This window comes from Diabrotica virgifera, chromosome 9, assembly GCF_917563875.1.
Source record: "Diabrotica virgifera virgifera chromosome 9, PGI_DIABVI_V3a".
NCBI lineage: Eukaryota > Metazoa > Arthropoda > Insecta > Coleoptera > Chrysomelidae > Diabrotica > Diabrotica virgifera.
In genome coordinates, this window is record NC_065451.1 from 223,294,078 (window position 1) to 223,311,250 (window position 17,173).

At 36.0% G+C, this 17,173-nt stretch overlaps 5 protein-coding genes across 5 annotated transcripts in view; all 5 read left to right on the forward strand.

The window, feature by feature from the left end:
- Positions 1-8,691, forward strand: part of LOC114325057 (zinc finger protein ZFP2-like) — a 15,143-nt gene extending 6,452 nt beyond the window's left edge. The window contains exon 2 of the mRNA XM_050660903.1: positions 1,558-8,691. Coding sequence (XP_050516860.1) covers positions 1,558-2,741 — 1,184 coding nt within the window. The 3' untranslated portion in view covers positions 2,742-8,691. The remainder of the gene's footprint in view (positions 1-1,557) is intronic.
- A 3,944-nt stretch (positions 8,692-12,635) lies between these two features.
- Positions 12,636-13,184, forward strand: LOC114325059 (gastrula zinc finger protein XlCGF49.1-like). The gene has a single exon (XM_050660904.1). The coding sequence runs from the start codon at positions 12,636-12,638 to the stop codon at positions 13,182-13,184; it is 549 nt and encodes a 182-aa protein (XP_050516861.1).
- Positions 13,185-13,740: 556 nt separating this feature from the next.
- LOC126891669 (gastrula zinc finger protein XlCGF49.1-like) lies at positions 13,741-14,289 on the forward strand. Its single transcript, XM_050660906.1, has one exon. The coding sequence runs from the start codon at positions 13,741-13,743 to the stop codon at positions 14,287-14,289; it is 549 nt and encodes a 182-aa protein (XP_050516863.1).
- A 556-nt stretch (positions 14,290-14,845) lies between these two features.
- On the forward strand, positions 14,846-15,235 carry LOC114325024 (zinc finger protein 846-like). Its single transcript, XM_028272948.2, has one exon. It carries the CDS (start codon positions 14,846-14,848, stop codon positions 15,233-15,235), a length of 390 nt encoding a protein of 129 aa, XP_028128749.2.
- A 711-nt stretch (positions 15,236-15,946) lies between these two features.
- LOC126891670 (gastrula zinc finger protein XlCGF8.2DB-like) lies at positions 15,947-16,417 on the forward strand. Its single transcript, XM_050660907.1, has one exon. The coding sequence runs from the start codon at positions 15,947-15,949 to the stop codon at positions 16,415-16,417; it is 471 nt and encodes a 156-aa protein (XP_050516864.1).
- The last annotated feature ends 756 nt before the right edge of the window (positions 16,418-17,173 follow it).

Below are 17,173 nucleotides of genomic sequence, written 5' to 3' on the forward strand. Positions count from 1 at the left end.
CCCGCAATACCTAAAAACAAAAGTCTTCAATCAATGTATACTCCCTGTTTTAATATATGGCTCTCAGACATGGACGTTTACAAAAGAGAATATGGAAAAAATAGCAAAGACAGAAAGAGCCATGGAAAGACAAATGCTGAACATTAAATTATCAGACAGGAAAAGAAACGAATGGATCCGTAACAAAACAAAAGTGAAAGACGTCTCTACCCAAGTAGCAAAGCTTAAATGGAAGTTCGCCAGACACACCCTACGGCAGAAGGATGAAAGATGGACTAAGATGGTAATACATTGGAGACCATGGAACCACAAACGAAAAAGGGGAAGGCCACAGATGCGATGGTCAGATGACCTGAAGAAACACACTGGGTCAAAATGGATGCAAATTGCCCAAGATAGAGAGGCATGGAAGAAGGAAGAGGAGGCCTATATCCAAGGATGGATGTTTAGGGCTGATTAGATAGATAGATAGGTACTAGTTAATTAAGTTTATATAGGCACGGATGTTTTCCACTTCTTGCACTAATTTTATATTAAACGATTCCGCTGATTTTGCGTGTTAAACTTTAACAAAATATGACACTTTTTTCTCTGAGATAGGTAATAAGGTTTACTGCAAATAAGAAATTATATCGTTAAGAGCCTTTATAATTTTACTGTATAAGAGCAATAATTCACACAAAATAATTTGGCTTAGCTTAATTTACTGCAAAATACTAGCTTTGAAATATCTACTAATAAAAAATTTTTACACGCATAATCCAAACAAACCATGTTCATATCTTAAGCTTATTTAAAATATCAAAAATGACCATCTTTTATTTTTAATGTAAACAACAATAGAACATGTAAACCAATTCCCACTATTTCTTTACCTATATGTGTAATAAATACCTACCTCTCGCTGAGCACCAAAGTTGTTCGACCCATTCAATCCTTTATTCATTTTCCAAATGTTTACAAACTAGTCCCCCAGCGACCTGCATGTCCAGTCCGCTGTCGACTGATCATTCCCGCATTATAGACCGGCTGCTAACTAGTAGTGCTGTGTGCGGACGCTCATTAAAATACATGGACAGTGACTACTAAGTAACTGATTGGTAACTAAAATTACCAACTGGTTTCTTTTTAGCAGCTGTGTGTGCGAATGGCCTAACAAAACGAGTGTTCGAAATGAGAGTGCAGGGGAAAACAAAAGAGGAAGACCAAGTGTTATGTGAATAGATAAAATCAGAAAAGAAGTCGAGAAGAAAGGATTGACATTAGAAAGTGCAAGAAACTTAACTCAAGATCGGAAAGCTTGGAGACAACAATGCAAAACTTAACTCCACCAGCTTTACACCTACAGTTGCCAAGGCTTAGGACTAAGTAAGTAAGTAAGTTATTTCTTCGGGTCACCCTGTCTGTTTCTTTGTTGAGTATTTTATTTTGTTCCACATCTACTTCCTTAGCTGAATCCAATAGTAGATCACTATAGTTGCTCTATAGGCTACTACATATATCATTATTGCCTTCTGTTTCTTTTACATAAATATACAAACAAGAGAGTACTGTAAGTATATTGTTATTTGATTCTTCTTGATGTAATTAACATTATACTTTTTAGAAACACCGGGAAGAAGAAACAAAAGAAAAAATCTCCCATAACCGTTAAAGATTCAGAAAAGAAGAAACAAAAGAAAAAAAATCCCACAACCGTTCCACAGACAGAAAAGAAGAAACAAAAGAAAAAAGATCTCATAACCGGTCCAGAAACAGAAAAGAAAAAACAAAAGAAAAAAGATCCCATAACCGATTCAGATACAGAAAAAAAGAAACAAAAGAAAAAAAATTCCATAATTTTTCCAGAGACAGAAAAGAAGCCACAAGAGAAGAAAAATCCCATAACCGCTCCAGAGCCAGAAATCAACGAAGAACGGATGAAACTAAAAGACATCTTGAAACTAGATAAGCCTCTTGTATGTAAAACCTGCGAAAAAGCCTTCAACGATCATTTGGAACTAGGTTTACATTCGAGGAAACATAGTCCTGCTAAGTTATATACGTGTCACTTATGTGGCTTCGCAGTAGATGCCAAGTTTCGGATACGAAGACATATCAACGGTCATGCTGGGTATAAATGCCAGATATGTCAAAAAATATTCAGGAAAGCTAGAGCTGCCATGAAGCATTCCTACCGTCACACTGGAGAGAAGATGTTCCAGTGCGAGATATGCGGCAAGCATTTAGCCAATTCTAGCAGTTTGGATATTCATTTGAATGTAATCCATCACGAGATTCTCACTGGAAAACCTTTAGTTAAGTTCGACTGTCGTGTATGTTCCAAACATTACGAATCCGAAATGGGCTTGCGCGCTCATTACTCAAGTAAGCATAAGGAAATGGGTGTAGACATGACTGTAGTCTGTGACGTATGCGGAAAGCGTATTTCTAGCAGAACTAGGCTGACGCAACATATGCGTACGCATACCGGTCAAAAACCGTTCCCGTGTACGTACTGCGATAAACGCTTCGCGACGAAATGTCTGTTGACGTCGCATATCCGCGTCCATACGGGAGAAAAACCGTACGTGTGCTCCTATTGCGGGAAGCGGTTTGGTCAATCCGCGCCTTATAGATATCACATTAAGATTCATACTGGGGATAGGAAGTATCCTTGCACCATTTGCGGTAAAGCCTTTATTTCGAGCAGTAGTTTGAAAATACATACCAAAACTTGTCTTACTCCTATCAGAAATTGATTATTAATTTGAGATTATATTATATTTGATATTGTATGTACAAGGAACCTTGTCGAGAACCATGAACCTTGTACAATGTATATGTATAACAACCAGAGAAGTGATTTATACTTAGTAAATCAGATACTCAACGTATTCAGGGATGAATCATAGGTCAATCACAGGTTTCTGTGATTTCTCACTGTCGCCATTTCTCGCATTCTAGCTTCCAACGCTTGTGATGGTTCTGGTCATCTGCTTCTAGACCTCTATCTTTCATTGCACCATTTACTTCTAGTCTTCACAATCTTCTTGATCTTCTCTTTATCCTGTGCTTGGTGGGGATCCACTGTAATATTTTCATTGGCCATTTTTCTCTCTCTCTCTCCTATGACGCTACAGCCCAGGTTGGTCCCTTCCTTTTCCCAGCATCCGCCTCCAAGTATCTCTGTCCCTGGCTGCTCTTCTCCAGATATCCACCCTCAATCTTTTTAGTATCAGTTCTCACTTCGTCTATACACCTCTTTCTTGGTCTTTTTCAGCGTTCTACCATGTATTCTGTCATTATCCATTCTCGTGGGTGAACTTTATTCTCCTTATATGGGAAATGTCCCAAATGGGTCCCAAAATTCTCCTTAATATCTTTATTTTTTCAAAAGTAATAATAAGTTTTATTGTCTTTTCTGTCATGATCCATGTTTCTACGCCATACAGTGGTGTTAAAAAGTCCTGCATCACCTTACCAAATACACGGTCTGTCGTCGATTGTTCCTTGTTCAGCATACTTCTTAATGACTCTAATTACTGTAGATGCTACGGATGCTATTTCGCGACTAGATTTGTCGTTTTTATGGTGAAAAATAATTTCAAAACGCTTTTCGTTCGATAATTCAGTTTGTTTGGTCTGGGATGACATTTTGACCTTTTTTATCAAAAATCAAAGAGCGAATAAATGTGTTAGGGTAACTACAGTGTTTATATAGTCAAAATATGTGGCAAATTTGTCATTAAGATTCAATTAAATAGTACTTTAACGACATAATAATCACCTCATAATTTTCTCGGATTATGGGAAATCCCTTCAATCAGATTATTTTAATCTTTTCTGTAGAATTTTGAGCTATTAATTAAAAAAACGTTAGTAAGTATACCGATAATGCTAATTACAAGCACAAACTTAAAATGAATTAGCGAAAATATACAAAAAACTTAAGTTAAACCTCAAAAACTATAAGGCGCTTAGGTGATGCAGGACTTTTTAACACCACTGTATGTTATTGTTGATCGTATGACGATTCGTATGATATATTATATGACTTTCGTATGTATATCTTTGCAGCCAAACACCTGCGACAGAGAGAAGTATGCTCCGTTAGCAAGGATTATCCGTTTCCGTTGACCATCTTTGGCCAAATCGTATCGTATTGTCTAACTCAGCGGTTCTCAATCTTTTTGTGTCATGTACCACCAAATACTTTTTATTATTTTTGGTACCACCTAACTGAAATACATATCTAACAAGGTAATCTAATTAACTATAATAGTGCTGCTGATTTTGGTTGTTTTTGCGTTTTGTGTACCACCTCAAAAAATGAAATGTACCACCAGTGGTACATGTACCACAGATTGAGAACCGCTGGTCTAACTTCTATATTAAAGGTTTGTTCCAACTCGATACAAAACCGTTCTTGAACGGTTCGTGAAACGCGCAGTAACGAAAAATGTGTTACTGCGCATAATTATTCGTTATTGCGCATGCGCGTAACGATTCAAGAACGGTTTTGTATCGAGTTGGAACAAACCTTATATCATCTGGGGGTTGCAGACTACCAGTAAAAAACATGCAAAATATATGTAATGTTCTGATCTAAAGTAGCCTGTTGATGAGGTTCCTTGCGATACTAAACTTGTGCTACCTGATGATAATTTAGGTATAGATATTTTTTTTTGTCTAGAATGAAGACATTTATTATTTTTAAGAATTATTTTTTTGTAATTTGTAATATTCAGTATTTAACAGTAATATTTCTTTCTGGGATACATATTATACTAAAATAGAATAGAATAGATTAGAAATATGCTTTATTGTCACTGAAAATTTTTACAATTTTATGGACAAAGCTTACATACTGTCAAAAGAAAAATAATATCAATAACAAATAATAACAACTACTTCTTCTTCTTTCTCGAAACTCCTTATGCCCCCCAGGGGCGTCGGAGGAATAACAACTACAATTTCCTAAAATTAGATAAAGCGTCAATATACAGTATATAAGATAAAAAAACACAAACAATTTATTGCAAAATTTATATAAATTGCAAATTGAATTTACTTACAACAAATAAATAAATAAATAAAATACAACATTAGGAACTGCGTATAAGCTACTGCGTATGAAACCCAATTTTCTTAGTTATTCATTAAGAAATTCTTCTATTGAATAGTATGGTCTTTTAGATAGATAGGCTTTTGTCATTTTACGGAACTTTGGGAAAGATGTTACAGATTTAAGTTGTAAAGGGAGATGGTTGTAAAGTTTTTTTGCGGAATATAGTATAGATTTCTTTACTAACTCAGTGGAAGGGATCGGTAAATAAATATCAAAGATTGAATTTCTGGTGGAGTAAAGATGATTGGGCCTTGCTGGAAAGACATGAAGGTGTTTACCAATTAAACAAACCGTTTCTAGAATATATAGCGATGGAAGTGTTAAAATTCCGTGATCTCTAAAGTAACTTCTGCAATGTGTAGATCTTCTGAGGCCAAACAGATATCTTATTGCTCTTTTTGCAATTTAAAAATAACATCAAATTGGGCAGCTGTACTAGAACCCCAAAAAGGAAGACCATATCGAAGATGAGACTCGAACAACGAAAAATATGTTATTTTATAAGATGCTAAATTGAGTTCCCTTGAGACAGATCTTATTGCGTAGCAAGCTGCGGCGAGTTTCTTACTTAACGAGTCGATATGAAGGGACCATTTGAGGTTGCTGTCTAAAAAAATACCAAGAAATTTTACACAATCAACGGTACTGATATGGCTGTTATTAAGAGGAAAAGGTTGAAGAGCTCCTTTATAGGATAATGCTACTGTTTTATCTACGTTAAAAGAGAGTAAATTAGAGTCAGACCAGGTCTTTATCGTCAGTAGATCCGAAGTTATAGTTTCATGAAGAGATGCAATAGTTGAGTTGCTCCGAGTGATACTGGTATCATCAGCAAAAAGAAAAATTTTCCCATCGATTTTTAAATTAGTGATGTCATTTATAAAGATAAGGAACAGAAGAGGACCCAATACTGAACCTTGTGGTACTCTACAGACAATGTTTTTGAGACTAGAGCCAGTATCATTTGCTCTAACTAGTTGTTTCCGATTATTTAAGTAGGATTGGAACCAATTCAAAGAAATACCTCGAATAGAAATTTAGTTTTTTAATCAAGATGTCGTGATTTACACAATCAAAAGCTTTGGCATAGTCACAGAAAACAGTGGCAGTATAACGATTATTGTTTAGTACTTGGTAAACCTCATGTAGTACAGAAAACATGGCATCAGTGGTACATTTATTAGTTAAAAAGCCGAACTGATTTTGTGACTAAACGTTGTTATCAACGATAAAGGACATAAGTCGAGTTTTAATGAGTCTCTTAATAATTTTGGAGAGTACCGGTAGTAAGGCAATAGGTCTATAGTTGCAGGCATTAGATTTTTCACCACCTTTATGAGAGGAATAATAATGGCTGTCTTTAGTCACTCTGAAAATTTACCTTTTTCGAAGGAATCATTAATTAGTGAGACGAGGATTTCCAACACATTGTCTGTGAGATTAGAGAAAATTTTTATAAATAGTCCATCAGTACTACAGGATGATTTGCTTTTGATACTATTGATTGTTTGGATCAGTTCAGAGTTATCGACTGGTCTTAAAAATAATGAATTCGAGACCTTTCTTGAATTAGGGAGATAGGAAATATCTTGTTGCGGCAAAATGTTTGATGTTATATTTTTACTCACATTAACGAAGTAATCGTTTAGACTTTCAGGATTTGGAAGGGAAAATGATTGATCTGTGTGAGTTTTATTTCGAAGATCGTTTATTGTAGACCAAGTTTCTTTTGCAACACTTTTAAAGCTTCATATGCAATAGATGCCTACAGCAACATTCCTGGCACACTTATACTGGCATCCCACACAATCCCTCCAATTCAACCTTAATCCTATTATAATTTGTTTTCCTCTATTATTATTCGAGATCTAGTGCTAAACCTTGTAGAGCATTAGCTATTTTAGCCATTTCTTCTTCAACTTCATTGAAGGTCTTTGAACTGCCACCGCTGCATCATAAACCTTAATAAACGGTTTCGTTTATAGGTTTGTCATTGGTGTATATGTTATATTGAATCGGTGCGAGGACACTTCCCTGTGAGAGACCATTATTTGGTCCCTCCATTGATTGTTGTTGGGTTGGAGTGTTACGTAGAAGCATCTGGAGGAGGCATTCTACCAACCTTGTGAATAGAGAGTCCTTTGTAATTTCGTAGAGTTTTGACAGCAGATATTGATGTGTCCTATGGCAGTTAGGTCTATGAACGCTACCCCTGTTATTTCTTTCCATTCAAAACCATCTTCAGTGTGTTGGGAAAAGTTAAGGGTTTGGTTACAGCAAGACTTTCCGGGTCTCAACCCTTCTTGTTCTGGAATAATTTTAGTCTCCACTAATTCAGGGACCCGGTTCAGTACCCCTTGAAAAGGTGACATTAAAGAGAGGCAGCTCTAAAACTCTTTGTACCTGTCGGATCCTTTCCCTAGTACCACTATTCTAAGTTGTCTCAAAATTTTGAGTATTTTTAGTGTACAGATGCAGCAATTCCTCATTTGTACAAACAACTTTACGGTTTTTGGGTCTAAAGTTCTTTATTTATTGGAACCATTGTGCCACATTAGACGCACTACTCACCTTCATTTTATTCATACCATTCTAACTCTTCTGGAAGTACTTTAACCTAGTTCCTCGTTATCCTTTCATGCTGAACACAGACGCTTAAAAGTATTACTTTTCATAATCAATAATTTCGTCATCCAAAGTCATCATTTGTACTATTAATTCCCTATTTAAATGAACATTATAGATACTCTGTTTATGTTTTCTTCTTCTTCTTCAGCCTGTTTGCATCTACTACTGGACAAAGACCTCCCCATGAGTTCTCCATTCTTCTCTGTTTTGTACTATTTGGTGCCAGTTTCTCCCCATTTTTGTTTTGATGTTATCTACCCATCGTTTTTGTGGTCTTGCTCTACTACGACTGTGCTCGCTGGTCTCCAATGTACAATGTTTCTCATCCATCTTTCGTTGTTTTGTCGTGCCACGTGCCCTACCCAGTTCCATTTCATTTGCGCAATTCTTCCAATTTATCTTTTACTAAGCGTTAACTATTTTTCCCTAAGTTTTGACTGTTTCAGTTGTTGGTTCAATTCTGGTCGTATTATATCTAGATTTTTGCCCCTAGTGAGAGAAATTTCAACTTCATTAGATGTGATTCCCTCACTTATCCGTCCATCAATTACTTTCTACCATATTGTCATCATGTGGTCCTGCAGTTTATGCATTGTTGAACTCTACATACTCATTTTCCCAGATACTAAGGCACTGCTTCTTCATTGATCTGGTATTTGTCGCACTTGCATTATTCTATTAAACAAACCTATTAGCTAACTTATTTCTATCTCACCTAAACCTGCCCATACTTTCCAGTAATACCGTCTAACCTAACTGCCTTACCGCTTTATTTGAACTTACCTATACCATCCTATACTTATCTTTTTAAGCAACTATGTATGTCTCTGTGGCTTTTTGTAATTAATAATATGGTTGATTTACTTGGTTTTCACACATTGTATTAGATAGGTAACAATTGTACATATTTTTTTAAGTTATTTGGTTTTATAGTAAATAAACTTTTTTTTAAACTTGCGTCTTGTAAATGCCTATCGCAACCTTAAGAGGAAACAGTAGCGATCAACAGGTAGCAAAAACGCGTTCCAAGATTGCTGCTGTAATTTTGAATATTTTTTCGAGATATTTGGCACACGTATTCGTAATATAATAAAGAATGACGGTACAGAGCCCAATTTGAAAAATATATTAATATGTGGAAATTACTCTGTAATTAAATACAATATTAAAAAACGAGCCTGTACCGCCATTAAGAAGAACAAAAAAATACACTTTCTTCAAGTAAACTTTTTTATCCGATGCCTAGATTTTGTGTCATTTTGGAACTACTAAAATTTTTTATTTCATTAGTAGTTCCAAAATGACATAAAATCCAGGCATCGGATAAAAAAGTTTATTTGAAGAAAGTGTATTTTTTTGTTCTTCTTAATGGCGGTAAAGGCTCGTTTTTTTAATATTGTATTTAATTACAGAGTAATTAATGGCTCTGTACCGCCATTCTTTATTATATTACGAATACGTGTGCCAAACATCTCGAAAAAATATTCAAAATTACAGCCGCAATCTTGGAACGCGTTTTCGCTACCTGTTGATCGCTACTGTTTCCCCTTAATACACTGATTCTGACAGGGACATATATAATACCTAGAGTACACACTACAATCTAAAACCGTTCTCTAATGGGACAGAGAAAAAAGATGCGTGCAATCCTCCTAGCAAATATAAAAAAAGCTGGGTCTAAATGAACATCTCTATAAGACCATGCAGAAAGCTATGCTACTCTCGATGTCCAAATGCGTACGAAAATTTTTGGGAGATACTCCAGCATATCAAGTCACTTAGGGCTCGATAACACGGAAAGAGCCCCACCAGAGCTCAATCCTTTTGATACCCTAGGTATCTGGGATGAGTGAATTTTCCCCTTAGAGGGAGTGTGAGCCGTATGGCTAAATCTGGGATAATAATAATATTTATTCATTCTACCTAGACAGCGCGCAGTCTAGGTATTATACAGGGTGGGCCAATGAAAAGAGTCCACCTCGATATTTGGCATTATTTATTAGATTTTATGGAAATGAAAAAACAGATCGATTTTTGTTCTAGGAGGGACACATTGTTACGATACATGCATCTGGCATTTGTCAACCCCCTCCCTTCCACCTCCCCGACCACTTATTTTTAAATAGGGAATATACCATGTGCGGCACATCATTAGAAAGACATTTAGATGGAGTATTCCATTATTACAAGGATCTGTTTTTAGGTGGATGTGAGAGGTGGCATTCGGATTTTTGCAGATAAAGTTAGGTGATAACTTCGTTAATAATAATTGACTTATGCTCCTTCTCAAATATGCCCGGAACATTAATAAAAAAAATAAAATATTTAAAATTTAAAAAAATTTCGTTTTTTTTTCTATTTTCTTTGCTCATAACTTTAAAACGATTCATTTTGGAACAAAATCGTATAAGAATAAAACAAAGATAATTAAATTTTCTATCAGATACGATTGGTTAAAAATGTCTTAATTTAACACCCTTGCTGCAAAATAGCAATAAATATAAAATAAGGGGGCAAAACAAGCATGTCCTTATTCAATGTTTTTCCATCACTTAGGTTACACTTGGAACCTTCCTAATTGGCTTAGAAAATTTTTGTAATGTGCTAAAACCGTCCACCAAATTTCATTAAAATTGACTTACTAGATTTTGCATAATAAATTTGCAATCTAAACTTTTTTTAAAAAATTAAAATTTTTTAAAATCGTGCACAACAAAAACTAGAACATACAAAGATTTGTCAATTTTTTTACATATAAAGAAGCACTCCACCTATCTAATGCACTTTACAGAATTGAAATCGGATTATTTAAGCAGCCTCAGCAATGTTTTAAACTTATAAACAGTTTTTTGGCTTATAAACTAATTAGTGCTGTGTCCAGGAGGGAGTGCTACGGGCTCCTTTATTTAAATGGACTTACCTAAGTTTTTTTTATGTATTTTGACCCGTAGAACACGCATTTTTTGGGTAACAGTTGATCCGGATGTCGATAAGATTGTTATAAACAGAGAACTTGAGGAATTACATAACATCAATTTTTCGCAAAATAAAACATTTTTTGTATTTCTTGGGTAATTCTAAGCAAAAAATGTTCTTACAAGTTTTTTCGTAGGATGTATAGTTTTCGAGATAAACGCGGTGGAACTTTCAATCGAAAAATTGCAATATTTGAACGAGAATAACTTTTGATTAAAAAATAAAATAGCAATTCTGCTGACAGCATTTGAAAGTTTTAGTCAAATTATATCGGTTTTAATTATTTGCATTGCTAAAAATTAATTTTTTTATTATTAAACAAAGCTATTTGTTTATAGGCCAAAAAATTGTTTATAATTTTAAAACATTGCTAAGGCCCCTTAAATATTCCGATTTTAACTCTGTAAAGTGTATTAGATAGGTAGATCACCTCTTTATATGAAGAAAAATTAGCCAACTTCTAAATGGTCTAGTTTTTGTTAAGAAAGATTTTAAATAATTTGAACTTTTTTAAAAAACATTTATATTGCAAATTTATTATGCAAAATCTATTAGGTCGATTTTAATGAAATTTGGTAGACCATTTAAGTAAGTTATAAGAATTTTCTAAGCGAATTACTAAGGTTCTAAGTGCCACCAAAGTGGTTAAGAAACATTGAATAACAACAGGCGTATTTTGCCCCCTTATTTTGTATTTATTGCTATATTGCAGAAAAGGTAATACCTTAAGACATTTTTGACCAGTCGTATATCATACAAAATTCAATTATCTTTATTTTATTTCTGTACGACTTTGTTCCAAAACGAACCGTTTTAAAGTTCTAAGCAAAATTTTTTGAAAAAATTCGATGTTTTTCGCAATTTTTAAATATTTAAATTTTTTTATTAATGTTCCGGGCATATTTGAGAAGGAGCATAAGTCAATTATTATTACTGAAGGTATCACCTAACTTTATCTGAAAAAATCCGAATGCCACCTCTCACATCCAAAAATACACGTTTTTTTACAGATTAGTCCTGGTCTAAAAGTATAACACCTCTTAAAAATGAAACGTAACGCCTATGGTTTTTCTGTCACATCAAAAATGTGACGTGACAGGAAGAATTACATATTAGCAAACCATAGACGTTACGTTTCCTTTTTAGTAGGTGTTGTACTTTAAATGAATTAGGACTGTTTCTGCAAAGACAGTGCAAATATCTAAAAAAAAATCGTGGATGATCGTTATATCTGAATACTCCACCTAAATGCCTTTCTAGTAATGTGCCGCACATGGTATATTCCCTGTTTAAAAAAATAAGGGGTTGGGGAAGTGGAAGAGAGGGTGTTGTCAAATGACAGATGTATGTATCGTAAAAATGTGTCCCCCATAGAACAAAAATCGACCTGTTTCATTTACTTAGAATCTAATAAATACTGACAAAATATCGAGATGGACTGTTTTTATTGGCCCACCCTGTATATGCATAGTTTCTCATTCTAATAAAACTATTTTTTAGGTTAAAAAAACCGCGCAAGAGAGGAAGAAAGAAGAAAATTAATAACGCGTCGAAAAAAACCCCATTGATAAAACAAACCAAAGAAAAGGAAAACAAAATACAAAATCTTTTCGACACCAACGAGCCACGAGTTTGCACAGTTTGTAAAGAAAGTTTCCAGACTCTTCTAGACTTCGCTTTTCATTCGAAAGTCCATGAAAGCAACGGTTTTTATTCGTGCCATATTTGTAATAAGAAAGTGTCAAAAAAGGACGCTTTTGAAAAACACGTTTTGTCACACAAAAGGTTTAAATGTGAATTGTGTAATAGAATATATAAGAGGGAATTTACTGCTTTGAATCATTCACATAGCTGGGAGAAAGATTTTGACTGTAAGAACTGTGGAAAACAGCTGAATTCTGAATGGGCTCTCACTACACACATGGCTAACGTCCACATGGAGATTCTACAAGACGGTCGGCTCTTGAAGCACCAATGTAAAATCTGTCTAAAATCCTACTTGTACGAAAGCGGGCTCAAGTTGCACTACTCCAGTCATCATCGAGAACTGGGAATTGACTATTCTGTGATTTGTGATGTTTGTGGAAAGAGTCTTTCTTGTAAAAGCAAGCTCAAACAACACCTACGCACTCACACTGGGGATAAACCGTTCCCTTGTCCTATTTGTTCCAGGAAATTCATCACCAAGGATTTAATGACCTCCCATATGAGAGTACACACTGGTGAAAAGCCCTACGTCTGCATGTACTGTGGTAAAGAGTTCGCACAGGGAGCCCCATATCGGTACCACTTAAAGACCCACACTGGAGAGAAGTCTTGTAGTTGTCACATGTGCGGAAAACAGTTTATTTCGAAAGGAAATATGAGGATCCATTTAAAGAGTTGTTATATTAAGAAAGAAATCTTTAAAGATGAAGGGTATGCATTGCAACATGTTTCAGTTCGTTTGAAAACTGAGCCTGACAACTAATTTTAGTTAACATACGTTTCTATATTTAAAAAACTGTTTACTTATTTTATATCGTCACAATTCTTTTCTACTTAACCGTTTTCTCTGTCTTCTTCTGTATAATTGATCGTTTGGTTCTAAAGGTTGATTTACACAGGATCAGTGACTGACTCCGACTTCATCATGAACAGACAAGTTAACATCATCAACCTATAGGCGTCCACTACTGGGCATATGTCTCCCTCAACTCTTTACATCTGTCCCTGTATTGTGCATTTGTCTACAATACGTTTTGTCCATCGGTTGTCTGATATCCTGGCGACGAGTTCTGCCCAATTCCAATCTAGCGACTCGATTTTTCCGATAGCTTCTGTTGTTTTGTTTTTTTTTTCTTCATTTGGAATTCGGTCTCTCAGAGAGACACCCATCATCTGGCGATCCATAGCCCTCTGACTCAAGTGAATCTTGTTCACTACTTTTTTGGGAGTCACTGAATCATTCACATAGCTAGGAGAAAGATTTTGACTGTAAAAAATGTGGAAAACAGCTGAATTCTGAATGGGCTCTCACTACACACATGACTAACGTCCACATGGAGATTCTACAAGACGGTCGGCTCTTGAAGCACCAATGTAAAATCTGTCTAAAATCCTACTTGTACGAAAGCGGGCTCAAGTTGCACTACTCCAGTCATCATCGAGAACTGGGAATTGACTATTCTGTGATTTGTGATGTTTGTGGAAAAAGTCTTTCTTGTAAGAGCAAGCTCAAACAACACCTACGCACTCACACTGGGGATAAACCGTTCCCTTGTCCCATTTGTTCCAGGAAATTCATCACTAAGGATCTGATGACCTCCCATATGAGAGTACATACTGGTGAAAAGCCCTACGTCTGCATGTACTGCGGTAAAGAGTTCGCACAAGGAGCCCCATATCGGTACCACTTAAAGACCCACACTGGAGAGAAGTCTTGTAGTTGTCACATGTGCGAAAAGCAGTTTATTTCGAAAGGAAATATGAGGATCCATTTAAAGAGTTGTTATATTAAGAAAGAAATCTTTAAAGATGAAGGGTATGCATTGCAACATGTTTCAGTTCGTTTGAAAACTGAGCCTGATAACTAATTTTAGTTAACATACGTTTCTATATTTAAAAAACTGTTTACTTATTTTATATCGTCACAATTCTTTTCTACTTAACCGTTTTCTCTGTCTTCTTCTGTATAATTGATCGTTTGGTTCTAAAGGTTGATTTACACAGGATCAGTGACTGACTCCGACTTCATCATGAACAGACAAGTTAACATCATCAACCTATAGGCGTCCACTACTGGACATATGTCTCCCTCAACTCTTTACATCTGTCCCTGTATTGTGCATTTGTCTACAATACGTTTTGTCCATCGGTTGTCTGATATCCTGGCGACGAGTTCTGCCCAATTCCAATCTAGCGACTCGATTTTTCCGATAGCTTCTGTTGTTTTGTTTTTTTTTTCTTCATTTGGAATTCGGTCTCTCAGAGAGACACCCATCATCTGGCGATCCATAGCCCTCTGACTCAAGTGAATCTTGTTCACTACTTTTTTGGGAGTCACTGAATCATTCACATAGCTGGGAGAAAGATTTTGACTGTAAAAAATGTGGAAAACAGCTGAATTCTGAATGGGCTCTCACTACACACATGGCTAACGTCCACATGGAGATTCTACAAGACGGTCGGCTCTTGAAGCACCAATGTAAAATCTGTCTAAAATCCTACTTGTACGAAAGCGGTCTCAAGTTGCACTACTCCAGTCATCATCGAGAACTGGGAATTGACTATTCTGTGATTTGTGATGTTTGTGGAAAAAGTCTTTCTTGTAAGAGCAAGCTCAAACAACACCTACGCACTCACACTGGGGATAAACCGTTCCCTTGTCCCATTTGTTCCAGGAAATTCATCACTAAGGATCTGATGACCTCCCATATGAGAGTACACACTGGTGAAAAGCCCTACGTCTGCATGTACTGTGGTAAAGAGTTTGCTCAAGATGCTCCTTATTGGTACCACTTAAAGACCCACACTGGATAGAAGTCTTGTAGCTGCCACATATGCGGAAAACAGTTTGTATCCAAAGGGAATATGAGGATCCAGTTAAAGAGTTGTTATATTAAGAAAGAATGTTTTAAAGATGAAGGGTATGCATTGCAACAGATTTCAGTTCGTTTGAAAACTGAGCCTGACAAGTAAGTTTTGACCAGGCAGTATCTGTTTTGGGTCGAAAAATTCACAATGTTTCCAAACCTACTTGTAACGTGCAGCTGTCTAAGAATAGACTCGTTGGTTCTTCTTGCGGTCCAGGGTATTCGCAAAATCCTTCGCCAGCTAAATATTTAAAACACGTCAATAGTGCGTTTATCAACTTCCCTCAAATACCAGCAGTATGATCCATATAGAAAAATAGTGGAGACCATTGTTTTTACAAGCCTTATCTCTGTATCCATGGTGATATTGTGACTTTTCCATACCTTTGTCAGCTTTGTCATTACACCCTTGGCCATGGCTGAAATTATTTTTATTTCTTTGGTGCATCTGTAATTGGTTATTAGGGTATCTAGATACACAAATTGATTTACTCCTTCGATGTCATTGATTCTGACTGTTTGTTATTTCGTCTATATATGATCATATTCTTTGTTTTTGATTAATTTATGGATATCCCTTCTTCCAAACTCACTCGTTCTATTCGTTCTAAGAGCTTCGTCAATTCAAATTTTTGATTCTTCTCCCGCACATGGCCACATGGAGATTCTTGCAGATGGTCGTCTCTTGAAGCACCATTGCAAAATGTGTCTAAAATCCTATTTGTACGAAAGCGGGCTCAAGCTGCGTTACTTCAGTCATCATCGAGAACTAGGAATAGACTATTCTGTCATTTGTGATATTTGCGGAAAGAGTCTTTCTTGTAAGAGCAAACTAAAGCAGCACCTTTGCACACATACGGGCGATAAACCTTTCCCTTGTCCCATTTGTTCCAGGAAATTTATCACTAAGGACCTGTTGGCCTCCCATATGAGAGTCCATACTGGTGAAAAACCCTATGTGTGCATGTACTGTGGTAAAGAGTTTGCCCAAGGTGTCCCATATCGGTACCACTTAAAGACCTACACTGGAGAGAAGTCTTGCAGTTATCATATGTGCGGAAAACAGTTTATATCGAAAGGGAATATGAGGATACATTTAAAGAGTTGTTATATTAAGAAAGAATGCTGAAGAAAGACGGGAAAGCAGTTGGACCTGATAAAATTCCTGTTGAGTTACTCAGATTGTTAGATGAAGAGGGAATTACGATACTCCAAAGATTTTTCAACCAAATCTATAAAAAAGGAAAATTCCCTGTCCAATGGCTTGTATCTACCTTTATCCCTTTGCCAAAAAAGAACAACGCAACAAAGTGTCAAGAGCACCGACTGATAAGTCTGATGAGCCATTCTTTAAAAATATTCCTCAAAGTTCTTCACTACAGAATCTCCACAAAATGCGATAAGGTTATTGGTTGCTCACAGAACTGCTACGATCAAAGGAAAGATGTAATGATGTGCTTTATAGATTATGAAAAAGCCTTCGATCGAGTACAACATCATAAACTCGTACATATACTGAAACAACTCGACATAGATCAAAAAGACATTCGTTGCATAGAGGCTCTTTACTGGAATCAAACAGCTGTCGTCAAGGTGGACAATGAAACAACGCAAGCTCAAAAAATTCTCAGAGGTGTAAGACAGGGATGCATTCTCTCCCCACTACTGTTCAATCTATATTCAGAAAGTATCTTCCAGGAAGCTCTTGAGGAATGCGAAAGCGGCATCAAAGTGAATGGTACCTGGGTCAATAATATACGATATGCGGATGATTCGGTCTTAATAGCAGACAATATAGAAGACCTCCAAAACCTTCTTAATAAAATTGGAGAGCATAGCGAGAACATGGGACTTAGCATCAACATAAAAAAGACAAAGTTCCTTA

Bases quoted from the DNA above. Each gene is read 5' to 3' on its own strand.
- LOC114325059 (XM_050660904.1), top strand. From the start codon at position 12,636: ATGGCTAACGTCCACATGGAGATTCTACAAGACGGTCGGCTCTTGAAG.
- LOC126891669 (XM_050660906.1), top strand. From the start codon at position 13,741: ATGACTAACGTCCACATGGAGATTCTACAAGACGGTCGGCTCTTGAAG.
- LOC114325024 (XM_028272948.2), top strand. From the start codon at position 14,846: ATGGCTAACGTCCACATGGAGATTCTACAAGACGGTCGGCTCTTGAAG.
- LOC126891670 (XM_050660907.1), top strand. From the start codon at position 15,947: ATGGAGATTCTTGCAGATGGTCGTCTCTTGAAGCACCATTGCAAAATG.